Below are 16,624 nucleotides of genomic sequence, written 5' to 3' on the forward strand. Positions count from 1 at the left end.
GCTTATTTAGAAGCAATTATTCATTTAAGCAGAACAAATATTTTCAACTTCTTAATCATTTGCTTTTCATCCTTAGGAAGGAGAAAAACTGCATTCTTAAACACATGAAAACTGTATAAAGCATTTAAAGAATTAGATTTTAAAAAGGCATTATAAAACACAGACTGTATGATAAAAATAACTCCTCAAGAGCTTAAACCTTAGAATTTAGCTAATCAGGCCTCATGCATACCTCATTATTTTATGGAAACCATGACAATTAAAACCAAACCCTAACAGATCATGAGCAACCAAGTGACAGGACAAAAGCTGCACTAACTTTCAAACAAGGCATGAAGATTAACATGGCAACGTCTAATTCTTTAATGCTAAAGTTCACTTTAAATTGCATCTACTGTGATAAGCATACCCAAAAAAAGATTCAACTTTTGCACTTCAGTGACAATTGAGCAATAATGACTAACAAGTACCAAGTGGTTGAGCCAAGGGAAAGGACAAAATTAAGAACTTTCAATCTTCCTCAGATTTGGTAGCGATAACGTTTAATTCCAAAAGTTGAATCAAGGCTATTTCACATAAAAGTTGGCCAAAACTTTTAAAAGATTGCATGTTTCAAAGGAATACCCACAAGCAGGTGTGTGCACCAAGAGGATGACACTGTCAGTTGTGAATATCATTCTTACAGTTGAAGATGAAAATCCAATCTGTCTTATTCCCCAAAAGGACTATCTTAAACAAAATTCTAAACTGAGGATTTACTTTTAATCAAATTATTATAGACAAATGCTTTCTCATCTGCATTATCTCCAAACACACAATTATTAGGGCTGAAATAAAAGCTTCTGTATTATATAATTGCCATTTTTCATTACTAATAATAATTTTGAAAATTAGTACCAAGGGGTGTTCTTGTCCTAACAGAAGCTCTCGAAGAGATACATAAGGCACCTGGACAGTTGTTTTCTGGAGTGCTATTACTGTTGCTGGAGACCAGATGTTTGAAATGAGAACAGAAATGCTAAATACATGGAAAGATGTTATCAAGTGCAAAAACCAGTCTTAATTAAGATGGTGGGCTGCACAAAAATAAAGCAAATAAACGCATCTTGAAAACGTATCTGGTGCCTAATCATCTCCTCTCACTTTACAAGCCTGCAGTTAACATTTTTTATTCCACTCCATATTATAAATGTCAGTGTCAAATTTTCTAAGCATCTTCCATGTTTCATGGAATAAAATGTGTCTTTTGAATGCAACCTCTAAAAATATTGCATATCAGATGGTGTAACAAAAACACAGCAGGGAACTATGAAGCTCTAAACTCTGCCATTTAAGTCAGTTTTCTTCTTGGTAAGTTTCAGTTTAAGGAAAATACAGATAGCATTTCAGAAAAATCTCAGTTAAGGCTCATATCTAATAGCAATACTTCCAGAAATAGCTCATGTCCTCTCCTACTGAAATACTCTTATTTTATGCTTATAATAGATTAAAATCCTACTATAAGGACATGGAAGATGCAATGTAGCTGTTTTACCTAACCACAAATAAAAAATCAGTATGATCTTAAATTTTAAGTTTGAATGACTGTTTATAATGTATTAAATGAAAAGCCTGGAAAGTACCACTGAGATATTGTTTGTTGATTAATGCAGCCCAACTCTGCCCATCATCAGCAGGGACATCTTCAACCAGGCCAGGTTGCTCAGAGCCACATCTAACCTGACCTTGAACGCTTCTACCACCTCTCTGGGCAATCTGTGCTGGTGTATTACCACCCTCACTGTAAAAAATTTCTTCCTTGTATCTATTTAATCTGAAACTACCATTCTTTAGTTTATAACCATTACCCCTTGTCCTATCACAAGAGGCCCTGCTAAAAATTCTGTCCTCATCTTCCTTATAGGACCCCTTTAGGTACAGAAAGGACACAGTAAGGTCTCCCCAGAGCCTCCTCTTTTCCACACTGAACAACTCCATTTCTTTCAGCCTTTCTCCATAGCAGAATTCTTCAGTCTGCTAAAATCCTCGAAGAGGCCAAAATTCATTCTCCTGAAATCTAGCATCATGGTCTTGCTTTTTGCCCTCCTTGCTGCCCTCAGGATTCTGAACTCCACCATCTTGTAGGCACTGGGACCAAGGTTGCCTTCAGCCTTCACACTCCCAACAAGACCCTCCTTGCTGGTGAATCTGAGGTCCAGCACAGCACTTCTCCTCAATGGCCTCTCTGTCACTTTTGTCAGGAAGTTGTCATTGATGCTATCCAGGAAGTGCCCGGATTGTTTATTCGCTGTTGTGTTGCTCATGCAGCAAGTATCAGAGCTGTTCCCCATGAGGGTCAAGGCCTGCAAACACGAAGTGGTTTCTAGCTGTTTACAGAAGGGCTCATACGCTTCCACTTCCTGGCCAGGGGGCCTACAGCAGACACCAACTACAACACCACCCCTATCAGTCTTCTCTTTAATCCTAACCCCTAAACTCTCAGTTGGCTCACCACACAACCCCAGGCAGAGCTCCAAAACTCTGGGATTGAAGGCTTGCCTCTAACACAAAGCAAACTCACATGTCATTGCAGTTTTCTTTCTCTCCTAAAAGAAACCCCAGCCCTCCATTAACTTTAATAACGGAGAACTGACCATACCATTATACACAGTTTCTCTTTTTATATATAGCTGAGTACAAATACAGTGGGAAAACAAAATTTCTATAACATGTACAGCAAAGAATCATCACTCTGAGCGCAAAAGCACACAGGACCTACTAAGCTGATCTATTCACAAACTATCAGATAAGCCAACAATATGCTCCAAGCAGTTATGCAGAAAAGCTAAATTACTGTCCCTTAATTCCCTAGTAACTGCAATGAATGGTCACAGTACAGAATTTAAAACTATGAAACAATCATTTACAAGGAATTTTAAGAAAGATTACACAGTTCCTACAAAGATAACATACTAAACAATTCTCAGGTTTGCAACAGTGCACACACAACACAGGCTACTGTGTAACAGTAAGAAGGTTTTAGTTTTGGAGTAGTTTACTCATATGGGCACAATCCACCCATGCCTTTAATGGCTTTTGTAGACATCAATTTTCAATGTTCGGCAAGCAGTAGTGGCTGACCACTTATCAATTATACTGCAGAAGATTAAGAAGATACCCAGAAAAACAAATATGTTCTCTAACAATCACCTGAAAGGTAAATTACTTATTGACACTTAAACCTCTTTACACATTTCCCTCTTCCTTTCACTTTTAGCGGCCTCAAGGGATTCAAGTGTGTCTTCAAGCAGAAGAGCCTTATGTACTAGCTATTCCCATCTGGTTTACTGCAACATGCTGTTTTACATTATAGAAAGCCTGCCTATCGACCTTTGGCACACACAACTGCTATATCAATTGGAACAAGCAATTTTCAGCTGGAAAAAGGAAGTTATAAACTTTATTTTTGAAATGAGTAATGGTCCTTTGAAAAAAGAGAAATAAACGAAAGAAGATAAAAGCATGCAAATAGAGTGATACCTATAGTGTTAAAAAATGCAAGATTCAAACTTATGTAGGAATGCAGTCAAGCTTATCATTACTTCTTATGAAATAAAATGTGTAAATTGGTCAGCAGTCTAACAGAATAGTTACTAAAGTATTCCTAGTACTACTTTGACTAAAACCCTCCCCACTACATTGCCACAGGCAACAAAACATAACCATCTGTTACACACCTAATTTTCCCCTGCTCTGTTAAATCTCCATCACTGTGCAATATTGTCGTTAGCAACCTCAGAGTAGAAGTTCCTGACTTGCTGTGGTTGTTCTTCATTCCTAGTAACCATCGAACCATCATCTTGATGGCTTGAATCTGAAAGAAAAAAAATTGATATGCAGAAGTCAAATAACAGCATGAGCTTCATTTTTTAAATAATCTTTATCTTAATTTAATCACACAGTATTTTCCCAAGTGTTTTTTGCTACTACAAACATAAGCCCATCAAGGCTGCAAAACATCATTTAAACACTGAAAGATAATTAAACGAACTCTCACTAGACAGCAACTTTTCACTGGAAGCCTCAAGTATTTATTACAGCAAATAAAAATAATACAACTTTTAGTTGAAGTTTGAACCATTTTTCTTCTACTACACAATCACATATTTTTGGTCCTGTGAAAATGTTATCTTAATTGAGCTTACACCTATTAAACACAGTGGAACAGGCGAAACAATTTATACTTGTTAAGAAAGTGTTACTAGATCGAAGAGCAGAATACATTTTCATTTTCCTATATTACTGTAATTTTTGTGCTTAAACAATCCCTATATTATCTTTATTTATCTATGTAGCATTTAAGTTTAAATTTAAAGATACGTAAATTAAAAAAAACATCTCATAGGCATTTTAACTGTTAGAAAAATTAACCTGTATTAAGATAACTTGTCCTGGAGAAGAATATTTCTTCCATGGCTACTGAAAGAAAAACCTCAAAGCCTGTTACTTTGGATAATTCGTCTTTTGCCAATGTAAACAGCAAGTATTTGAAGCAGGCTTCTAAAAGTAGGCAGAATCCAACAGCTATCATGAAACATTGAATAATTTCATGTTTCTTTTGTGAAAATAAAGCACAACTCTGTAGATTAAGTTTGTTTCAGTATTTGAATCCCTTTGTCCTTTCATTTTCCTTCCACGAGTAGAGATGACACAGAAAACAGAAAGAGGAGTATCCTTTTCCTTATATCCAGTTTGAATCTCTTGTTTCAATTTGTGTTCCAGGAGCCCAGAGTTCTCTTCAGAGATTAAAAATTATTATACACAACATGAAAATATCAATATAGTCAAAATAATATCTGTGTCAGAACCATATCAAAGGCCACAAATGACTGCTTTTTACTTTACTTAACGGCACAACATGAACTACAGGTATCTGAAGCACAAGCAAGAGTGACAGGACATGACAATCTCTTTCTAAGATAGTGAACGTAACGTGATAGATCTCTGATTTGTCATGAGAAAACCGCAATTAACTACTAGCTTTACATAAACTGTCAGTAGTGAATAAGTATTAATAAGATTAAAATTAACAATTAAAATAATCAATAGATAGTTACAACTCTTTTCTCTGATCTAGGCATTATCACCATGCCTCTTTTGTAAAAGTAAAATAAGCCCCCAACCCACGTAGCAATGCTAGAAACACAGTCTTCCTACTACATCAACATGATGACAACAGTCCGTTCAGGTCTCTACTGCTTGAGTTCTCAGAGCCACAGATGCTGCAGGTCTGGGCAGTACTGGAAAGTGAAACAACGTCCACTTAAAAGACAGTTAGAGAAACAGGATGAGAAGCTTTATATTGCAGCGTGCACAGAAAGGAACAAGAAATATCACTGCCACTGCATAAATCTCAGTCCAATGCAGTGCACAAATGTGGTCAAGCACTGGTTGCCATCAGGAGAGGTTACAGCTTTGGAATAGAGCCAAGTGTAGGAATTCAAATCTAACTCGCCCAATAATTAATCCATTGCATATATCCAAAACTAGGGCTAACCTTTATCAGTCTACATCTGTAACACTGGAAGATACTAAAATTTTGTCTCCATCAGTCCTTCCCTCATTTCATACAAAACTTGCTAGTTTTAAGATCCCCAGTAGATATTTTATACAGTTAAGTTACAAAGGGAGAAATAGGCTTTTGAACCAGAGTGAAGAAAAATACACTGCTTATAAACTAATGGTGTGGCCTGCAACATTCATTAAATACAGGCTCCTCAGTGACAATAAATGCTAATTAAATATGCAAATCAATTTTAACAATTACCTGTTTTCACTTGCCAATAAATTCTTCTTACAGTTTTCAGGCATGGCTTCAACTTCAAATTGCCTTAAGATAGTCTAATAGCCAATTCTCTTCCAAATAATCAATTGTATGAAAAGTTTTATCAACATAAAAGCTCATTCCAGACAGATATTACAGCTTCACGAATCATTAGAAAAATTAAGAAAAAAAATATTTGCTACTCCAGGTTACATGTATAATCACTGAAGTGAAATCATGACTACTTTTAAGTAGCATTTAATGAAATCAAAACAAATATATATATTTTTAATAGGTTTTGGAGTGTAGTTTGTACCTATGGAATCGCGTAAGTATGAAAAATATCCTTGCTGTAATTAAACAAATCGACTCCAAACACAACCAAGCATTTCCAGTAATGAGTTCTGTACCAAGCTGGAAATAGAAGTACTAAACAAACCAGCAGAGAAGGAGGTATTATGCTACAAAGAGTTTAACAATTTCAAGAGAAAAGTCAAAGAAGTTTAAAACCATCAGAGCAACATTACTCAAAAAGCACTGGAAATTAAGTGACTGCTGTAATGCACGACATGCTACAAAGCACATGCATCTTTCTAATTCTGAAAGAAAATGTGAAAGCGTAATTTATACCTGTTCTAAGAAAGGGCATTTATAAATAAACACAGACATAGGATGTCTTTCCCAGATTATAAGCATGTTCCTGATTCAGTGAGAACATGTATTACTAGGCCCAGACAATGTAATAATAAAACTTATTCCAAGAAAGAACAAGCTTGAGATTACATTCTTAAGAGAGGAAAAAAAAAAACAAAACCAAAACTAAACTCATTTGAGGAAACTGCACTGAAAGTTTCTTAGAACGTCCTAAAAACTGCAAAGAAAAAAGGAAGACTTTAAACAAAGTCTCTATGGTATTTAAATCCTACGTTATAGAGGACAGAAAAAATAATTTTACTTTAACAATGATAACATCTGTACTATTTCAGTGTGGCACACCAAATGGAGGCCTATAAAAAGCTACAATAAAAATTTCAATAAAGTCAATATGTAGATTTATTTACAAACATTAAAAAGTAGGTGCTCCCAAAAGCAAATTCTTTTTCTCCTGGCAATCAAAAAAAAAGTGTGTTCTGCTAAGATCCTCCATTTAAAAAAAAAACCCTTATTTTTTACTTTCAGAAAGGTGACAAGAAAAGATAAAAGCAGTTCACAGCTTTAGGAACTCAGATATTTAACTTTCTTTATTAAGTACTATACACACAATCATAGGAAAATACAGTAAGTGCTACTTACTTTAACAAGCGTTTCAGGAGACACTTCTTCATCTGGGACCCAAAGTTTTGTTGTCTTTTTTCCTGGAAGCTGAAGCAGATTATACATTTTGTTACACTACTGTTATTGTTCTGTGAAACCTGCTGTAATCTCCTCTGTCCTGCTTCCTTCAGGGAACCCTACAGCAGTACTCACTGGTGCCTTCTCCTACTTTATAGAAGTTGCCATGACAGAAGTGGGATACTACTCTTGTTGCACTAGTCAAATATCAGCAAATGTAGCAATAGTAAAGGGGTTTGCTGTTGTTGTTACCTAAAAACTATTGCTTTGAGAATTATTTCCAGTTTCTATACCTAGTAGACTGGAATCTCAAGCACACAGTCTTAGACAGTAATCTTTCCCTCAACAATGACTGATGGTGCACAAGTGGTTTTTTTCACTTTACAATCGTTATCAATACTGAAGCACTAGAAAAATTAACATTCAGTCATCAATTTCAACAGTGTATTTTAGTTTCAAGTGTTATACTTCCTAAAAGCATCACAACCTGCTTGCTCAGGAGAAGAGATTAAGTGAAGTCAGTAACAATTTTCCCATTTTTAACAGATTTCAACTCATGAGCGATCAAACGCGGTGCTATACAACTTGTCACTTTTGTAAGGATTACCAAATCAGTACCATTTCCGTTCCTATGCTGTGGGTTTTCAGTTGAGCCAAAGAGTACATATGGAAAACCAGAGACTACCATACACTAAAAGCAGAATGAACAAGCCAAAAATTTTCACAAGCACTGGCTGACTATCACGCTACAGGAGGAGACTCTTAATACAAGGTTTTAAAAATACTTACCCTATCGTTCATTAGCAAATCTTTAACAATAAAAGTGGCAACCAAAGATTTCAAAGGGGCAGCAAACTGATCAGGTGCTAGCATAGCTATATGGCCAATAGTAACCAACGGTGTAATGAGATGCTCAAAATTGCTTGGATCCAGACTTTTATGCAGTGGCTAGAATAAAGGCAACAAATTCAGATATTACTGATATAATCTGCATCTTATTAGGAAGAGGGAGGCTAAAATTCTATACCAAGTTGTCCATACCTATTTCTATTTCAGATATACAAGTTTAAAATTACTATTACCTAGATTAAAAAACACATTCAACAACAAAATGTCTTCTACAAATCAAAATAAAAATCAAGAAGACAAAATGTTTTATCACATCTCGGTAGTTCAAAAAGCAGCAGCTCAAGCAGGACTAGGCTAATGGGCACTACTTTAAAAGTACATTTGCAGTTGTAACTATAAAATCTATTTAAACAGTCTCTACTGTAATGTCATTTTCCATAATTTCTGTAACCATTTAAATACTTTGGGCCAGTCCCAACAGGGGTCAGCAGTGGTGTGTGGCTTCTCTTTCTATAAGTACTTCAGGCTTCCAGCAGACCGTCCAATATTTTGCTTTACTCCACCATCTGTTAAAATGCATAACCCTAAACATGATGGATTAAGTGATACAAAACACTCTACTAATAATTTTCAGGCCAAACTGTATGAGAACAAAGAGATAGGGAAATAATCTCTTTTCTAAATTTGGTACAGCTTGCTGTATAAAGTGCCACTACATCTCCTAGTTTACATATGCAATACAAAAGATAAATTAAAAATTAACTGAAATATTTTAACTTTACCTCAAATATCTGTGCAAACTGTGTTTCTTTGCTGGAAAATATTGCATGGATGCAGTGAATAGCATACTTGGCTTGACGAGGAGGTCCCTTTTTAGCTTTATGATGCAACACTGGAAGTAAAGCACTTGAAAAAAAAAGAAAGAAGTACAAATTATCAAAGAAGTAGAGATATACCTATACAGAACACAACAACTCTGGAGAAGTGCCAATTGTACTGGTTTTGGCAATTTCTTCAGAGATAGAAAGAAGGGTTATTTACAGGGGTTGCAAGTAAAAATACCCTGGAGTTTGTTGATAAAATATCATGTGGCAAAACAAACACTTTATCTGCACAAGTTACTAAATGCTCTTTTGGAAATATTCTTGTCTATGCATCCCCACTACATTGCAAAGAATGTTTTTACACTGCCATATATTTAATTCAGGAAAAATACATTAGTAATTCTGAATGGCAATGATGAAAGTTATAGCACTATCAGTGCCATGTCAGCTGTCACTGCTTTGGATATATTCATTTTGCTTCCATTCTTCAAAAAGCACTGCATTTCAAAGCCATTCAAATCTCTCTCCCATTTTACCTGAAGTAATATTTTCTTCTAAAAGAATGCAGGATAATGCTACAGCATGCGAAACGTAGAATGAAAACTTCCAAAATCTCATACAGTACAGAACACTAACTCAGAAAAAAAAACCAACTCACGATCGTATATGAGGAAAGTCTTCTTCAATTTTACTTCCTGTATTTTTGAAAATTTGTAATGCAGCTTCTGCCACTTTTTCATCATCCATTTTCAAGCAAGCCAGGAGAGATTCAAAAGTTTCAGCTGAATGAAATGAGATAGGGTGTGTAAATGAAAGTACCTGCCAAAATAAGATGAAAGCCATGTTAATATTTTTTAAAGATCCAATTATATAGGACATTCTATGAAGAGTCATTTTCTACTGCCATACCAGAAAATTTATAATACTCTATCTGGTTTTGTCACCAGATCTACTTCTCTGGTTTTCTGACTTTTTTTTTTAATACCTCCTAAATTTCTCTGTCTTTACATGCGATCTCATCAGGTTTAACTTATTTCTCCAGTCTCAATTTCTTTTCCTGTTACCAGGAACAGGTACTTTTCAGTGGCTACATCTACATTAGCAAGTACTGTGATAGAGCAGAAGCGGGTCTTAAAAGAAACACAATCGATGGTAAGGAAGCAATATTCACATTTCAGGGGGTCTTACTTCAAGGTACTTCTAGACTGAATGAACCCACTTTAGCTAATGTGGGCTTCTGAAGCCCATCTCATAATGCAGCTTGTGTGCTCTCAGACTTGATGCTGTTTGCTAAGTGGAATAACGGGTTGTGCTTTAAATCCAAGTTCCTGTCTCTAAAATAGAAATACAGACATACCCAACAGGGTCTCTAGTCCCTCAAGCTTTCTACAATAGCTCACTGGATCCTGTACCTCCCCTTCAGATTCTCAGACTCTGCTTTCAAGTATGACAGTCTTCCCATGTTAAAAACAAGACAAAGAAAAAATCCTCATTTGATCCCTCCCAGAAGTTCACCTTCTCATTTTCAGGTGGCTGTTGATTACTAGTCTCTTTCCATATAATATTCTCACCAGTGACAAAGAAACAATCCTCAACAGCTAGCAGGATCTTCTTCATGTGCAGTTTTCTACTTTCAGTAAGTTGCCTTTCTCCCTGCTTCATGATATGGTATTCCCTTTTCCAAACTTCTACATCTGTCCTTTCTAGATTCTTCTCATGATGTGCAGACCACTTCCAGTACCATCTTACTCCTCTTCTTTAATTGTGCTATGCCAGTTCATATGTATATTTAATTATTGACCTGAAAGTCTTCTTGAAAATACATAGTGCTTCATGACACACTTCATTCTTTTTTAAGAGTCATTTTTGTTCTACTGGCTTTTTGCACTTGTACATAAACATGCACCTCTGACTAGAGTCACATGCTCTCAGATGAATCTACTAGGCCCTCAGTTGACCTAAGATGCTCTGAAAACTTCAGCATGGGAGACCTTCAGATTTTGAGGCCCTGAAGTCCACCCAGAGCTAGACTACACCCAACACTACCACATAACCGATGTGGCACTATGGCACAAATACCCTTCTGTGCAAGTACAGGCAAAGCTGACACGACATAATCTCTCTCAAAGATTTAAGGCTAAAAGCCCTATGTACTTGCATTTTTAAAGTTTCATACTTTTAATACTCGTAAATAATACAGTGATCATACCTTTACCCCCCAGGAAAAAGGGGGAACAATTGGGCACTGGAACAGGCGGCCCAGGGAGGTGACTGAGTCACCTTCTCTGGAGGTATTTAAAAGACATAAATAATGGATGAGGTGATGAGGGGCATGGTTAATGGTTGATAGGAATGGTTAGACTAGATGATCCTGTGGGTCTTTTCCAACCTAGCGATTCTGTGACTCTGTGAAATGGGTCTTGACGGGTTTTGCTGTGTTAATGGAATCTCAAAGATTACACATAGTTGAAATAGACAGGACGTGAATTTTGAGGGACTCCATGGAACTATAGTATTGTACTGATACATAAACACAGGTCCAAAGTAGAGGAATTATATTCATAAACTGCTGAATTCACACTCTAATAATCAAAACTCAATTGCTCATGCAAAAACGAAAACAAGTTTCAATTTTCAGAAAAAATCCTAAATGATTTATACAACAACCATACGTACACGCTGTAACAGACAAGCATAAAGAACAAAACCCAAACTAGTATTTTTTCCAGATAGCCACCACACTTAAGACTAAAGATATTATGTGCTAATTAAAACTTCATTTTAACAAAATTGCTTCAGAAAGTTTTGCACGCTTACCGGCCCTCAGGAATATACTTGCCTTAAGTAATTCAAGACCTGCTCTGATTGCCTGGTCAGTAGGTACACCCTCATCTTCATCATCAGCTGTTCCATCTATAGACTTGTTTACTTGCTTGATAAGGGCACTAAAGAGGAAAATAAAACATTGTCTCATATTTCCTCTGGTTCCATCACATACGAACATTTTCATAAGTTTAAGATATAATCTTATTAAAGAAAATTATTTAAAACCTAAGATTGTTCTAAAACAAGTACATTAAGTACACGTATAATCGCATCCATTTTTAATAACAGTAAGAAAGGAGGACTCTGAGAACTACTGACCTGTCAGCCTCAACACTGTGCCTTGGGAAGATCATGGAACAGATCCTCCTAGAAGCTAAGCTAAAGCACAGGGAGGTGATTTGAGACAGCCAGCATGGCTTCACCAAGGGCAAGTCCTGCCTAACACATCTGTGATGGGGTAATCGCAGCAGTGGACACAGGAAAATCAATGGATGTGGTCTATCTGGATTTCTGTAAAGCCTTCAGTCCCCCACAGCATGCTGCTCTCTAAATCCGAGAGATATGGATTTCATGGGTGAATAAGGAATTGGTTGCATCCAAAAAGCAGCGGTCAATAGCTCAATGTCCAAATAGAGATCTGTGACAAGTGGTGTCCCTCAGAGGTCCGTACTGGGACCGGTGCCATTTAATATCTTCATCAATGATATTGACAGCGAGATTGATGCACCCGCAGCAAGTTTGCAGACACCAAGTTGAGCTGTGCAGTTGTCACACCAGAAGGACAGGCTGTCATCCACAGGGACCTGGACAAGCTGGAGAAGTGGGCCTGTGTGAACTTCATGAGGTTCAACAAGGCCAAGTGCAAGGTCCTAAAACTGGGTCAGGGCAATTCCCAATTTCAGTACATGATGGGGGATGATGTGACCAAGAGCAGCCCTGTAGAGAAAAACTTGGGGGTGCTGGTTGATGAGAAGCTCGACATGAGCCAGCAGTGTGTACTCGCAGCCCAGCCCAACCATATCCTGGGCTGCATCAAAAGAAGCATGGCCAGCAGATTGAGGAAGGTGATTCTGCCCCTCTACTCCATCCTCATGAGACCCCACCTGGAGTATTGCGTGTGGTTCTGGAATCCCCAACATAAGAAGGATATGGAGCTCTTGGAACGGCTCCAGACGAGGGCTACGAGGATGGTCAGAGGGCTGGAGCACCTCTGCTATGGGGACAGGCTGACAGAGTTGGGGATGTTCAGCTTGGAAAAGAGAAGGCTCCAGGAGACCTTACAGCAGCCTTCCAGTACCTGAAGGGGGCCGGCAAGAAAGCTGGGGAGGGACTTCTTACAAGGGCGTGTAGTGATTAGATGAGGGAAAATGGCTTTAAATTCTAAGGGGGAAGATTCAGAGTAGACATTAGGAAGAAATTCTTCATGATGAGGGTGGTGAGACACTGGCACAGGTTGCCCAGGGAAGTTGTGGATGCTCCCTCCCTGGAAGTGTTCAAGGCCAGGTTGGATGGGGCCTTGAGCAGCCTGGTCTGGTGGGAGGTGTCCCTGCCCATGGCAGGGGGGTTGGAAATAGATGATCCTTAAAGTCCCTTCCAACCCAAACGATTCTATGACTCTCTGATAATCTAGTTGCCTTCATCTCCTGTCCAAATCAAAGCTTATGAAGTTTAGTTAAAAATGTTTATCAATCATGAATTTAGAGCTATATACAAATTACTCTGGAAGAATGACCAAAATAAGAAAACAATTTGAGCATTATAAGCAACAAATTCAGGCAATTACAGTGAGGTTGATAGCTGCTATGGATTCTTAATAATTGATGCGAAATAACTGTTCAGAATGTTTAGGCTATAAACAAGATAAAAAAAATAATAACCATTAAACAGCTGCACTAAGAGTTGTCAGAAAGTTTCAAAGAACTATCTCCTCCATATTTCACCTTGACAGTAATGCTTGGGTTTTTTTCTTACACTGTATCCCAGGAAGGAAAATAGTGATTATCCAAATGATCCCATTATTGAGTAGTGTAGGTGGCTTCCCTATCAAGAACTGAATAATATTCCTTCAGTACACCCTGTAAATAACAGTTATAGCAATAAAAAAAATTTCCAAATAATTAAGAAGAAACAATAAGAAAACCTCAGCTGGTAAGCAGCCAGTCAGCCCCACCCTCACCTTCCAAGTTCTTTTTTTTTTTTGCCCCTAGGTGGACAAAAATGACCATCTATTAGAAAAACCACAGCGTGTGTCTCAACAATGAAGCAGAAGTTCAGTGAAGATGGGAAGACCAGTTCTGTGGCAAAACTGAAAATACAGGCTTTTTACTATGTTATTTTGCCTGAATACACTGTATGGCAGTTACATCAGTAGGTAGATTGTGAAATAAATATTACACCTTAGTGCTACATGTGAATATATACTTTAAACACACATTTTATATTGTTTCTGTAGATGTGAATTTATTTTCAAATTTAAAGGAAAAATCCAGCTACCCTTTGTACTTAACCCAAGATCAGAAACAAATTTTTAAGTGAAAGCTCAATGGCCTAATTACATTGCATTCATTACAGGCAGAAACTGAAAAGTTCAAGTACTTCAAAAATCAGTAACTACAGTTGGAACTAACAGGTAAGAATTTAACAGTATTTACAACTAGTTGCCTGTAGCAAGGTACCGCATATCTCAAATACAGCTGTTAAATAATCATTTCAGCAATTACTTTTATCCTCTTGCATAACTTCACTGGCTTACCCTTCCTTAAAGCCATGATGCCTCATCACCCCAGTCTTTACTTTCTCAGTCAAATTAATGTTTATGTCAGCATGAGGCAATGTTCTTGGTGGAAAGCTTCAATGAATAGCCATGGACGGAAACTTCTTTTAGAGTAAGTCAATCAGTCATGAACCAATGCTCCCTCCCGCCCCGCCCCATATCAGCAACTGATCTGTTTCTACTGACAGTTTGTCTGAACTGTGCTAAGTGACAAGTTTCTGTAGCTACATTCTGAACGAGAACACCAAAACCCCTAAGCTAGGAGTAACAGAAGAAAATACTGCAGGTCACAAGGCCTTAAACTGCACCTGCATTATCAATTACTCCTTCTGCTTTACTCCTTCTGCTGAAAGATGAAATAAAAAACCCTGATTTCAAACTCAGTGATCCATGGCTAACAACACACAAACACAAAAATACCTGATGGATTCAGTATCAATGTGCACAGGAGCAATTCTCTCAAGAAGAAACTTTATCATTTCCAGGAAAGGATTTGTTGGTTGTTTTGGATTGCCCAGCTTCTTTGTTATTTCTCTCTGCAATAGAAGTCTCAATTAAATTTATTATTAAATTATTACGTTCCAAAAACATTCACACATGTTAAGAACAATTCTTACCACACATCCTTCGGCCTGTTTGCAAGAACATGTTGGGCTAACAAGCATTTCTAACTGACTTCTTATTTTTTCATCATCTTCTAAAACTTGCGTGAACTTTTTCATGAAATCTTGAGCTTTCCCTGGATCAGGAAGGTTCCCTTTAAATAAGCAAAAGAAATCACCATTTATTTTAATAAGTATTGGTACTGCAAATTACACAAGTTTGAAATGTCACACCAGGCAAGCTTTTACGTGTGTTTAAGTTAACCAAGAACCGGGAAGAGAGGGAACCTCACACCACAAAACACCTTAACATGGGCAGACATAATTATGAGGACATCAATTCCTAAAAATCTGTGTACCCACAGATCCCCCCTGGCTATTTGCTTGCACTGCCCTTGACACTCATTTTTCAGCAAGTCGGCTTGTCCCTGTTAATAATATTAACAGCTAAAGTTGAAAAAGAAGTCAGAAAGACATGGATCAGCTTTTATATTACAGATAAAAGGAATAAAGGAAATGGAACATGGCCATTCAAGTAACAAGATTCAGTTTTTCCCTTCGCATTTCTCAAAAAGGGCCATAGCCTTAAGTACTACTTTTTTACCAGGAAAGCTGGCATTTTTTAAAAAAAGGTTGAATTAAAAACTTTACAGAGTTGTAAAGCAATTTGAGAAGCAAATTGCAAAATTTCGTTGTAAAGAAGTTGTCGTTCTTCATATTGGTTTTAATGCTATTGGTAGGCTGGGCTGGAGGAATAAGACCTGTTGCTTCAGGGTTGGTGGGGTTTTTTTATTGCTGAGACTTTAGGCTACATAGAAGCTCTTCAAAGTGTCTTCCTCTGCTACTGAAACCCAAAAGCTTTTGCATTCTCCCAACTGCACTTATGATAACAACACCTCAAAGACAGGTAAGATAGCGGATAGTTTAGAAGGTTAGTTAATATATATTCTATAAAAAATTCTTTAGCAGACATTAACATCCTATATCATTTAGGTTCCAATTTAGTCCACAATAAATGCAATTAAAATGTCACGTGATGAGTTTCATGGCTGGAAACCTTTCATATTAGGGAAGTAATTCTGCTTACAGGTGTCTTGATTCTTCAAAGCATATTGTTACATCATGTCTATCATCATTTAAGTTCTTTCCCCTTACAAAACTTCTTTTTATAAATTTATCTCAAAATAATTTTTAAAGCAACAAAGCAATAAGAGTTCAATTACAATTTTTAGACAATGTAAATACTTCAACTCACTTACTTGTGATAACCATCACTTTTGAGAATATAGCCTTACTGCTGGCATCTGTCTGCAAGTCACAAAAGGAAAATGGATTAAGTAAAGATTTTACATTATATATTTCACCTGGAATACTGCATTATCAACAAGTCAGCACCCATTTTGTTAATATGTCCATGTGTCAGAAATCAAAACCACCACAGCAAACTCAATGCTAGGCAGTTACAGGAAGTAAAAGGTAGATCATGACTACAGCATCACTCTGTCTCACATATACTTATGTAAAATATAATCAATTGAAAAGTAAAAAATATAATATGAACAGTGCAAACGGGTTATATCTGTAACTGTTTTCCAACTAAAGCATGAACAATAAG

The 16,624-nt window shown here is 37.0% G+C and overlaps 1 protein-coding gene across 3 annotated transcripts in view; it reads right to left on the reverse strand.

Annotated features, from left to right (window-relative positions):
- Window positions 1-16,624, reverse strand: part of PDS5B (PDS5 cohesin associated factor B) — an 81,846-nt gene that overhangs the window by 25,920 nt on the left and 39,302 nt on the right. For all 3 annotated transcript variants that reach the window (XM_069882422.1, XM_069882431.1, XM_069882412.1), the window contains exons 14-22: window positions 16,269-16,317; window positions 15,025-15,164; window positions 14,828-14,943; window positions 11,648-11,753; window positions 9,467-9,627; window positions 8,767-8,890; window positions 7,925-8,083; window positions 7,097-7,165; window positions 3,717-3,853 (exon numbers count right to left, since the gene is read on the reverse strand). In XM_069882422.1, coding sequence (XP_069738523.1) covers window positions 3,717-3,853; window positions 7,097-7,165; window positions 7,925-8,083; window positions 8,767-8,890; window positions 9,467-9,627; window positions 11,648-11,753; window positions 14,828-14,943; window positions 15,025-15,164; window positions 16,269-16,317 — 1,061 coding nt within the window. The remainder of the gene's footprint in view (window positions 1-3,716; window positions 3,854-7,096; window positions 7,166-7,924; window positions 8,084-8,766; window positions 8,891-9,466; window positions 9,628-11,647; window positions 11,754-14,827; window positions 14,944-15,024; window positions 15,165-16,268; window positions 16,318-16,624) is intronic.

This window comes from Phaenicophaeus curvirostris, chromosome 1 (assembly GCF_032191515.1).
Source record: "Phaenicophaeus curvirostris isolate KB17595 chromosome 1, BPBGC_Pcur_1.0, whole genome shotgun sequence".
Lineage (NCBI taxonomy): Eukaryota > Metazoa > Chordata > Aves > Cuculiformes > Cuculidae > Phaenicophaeus > Phaenicophaeus curvirostris.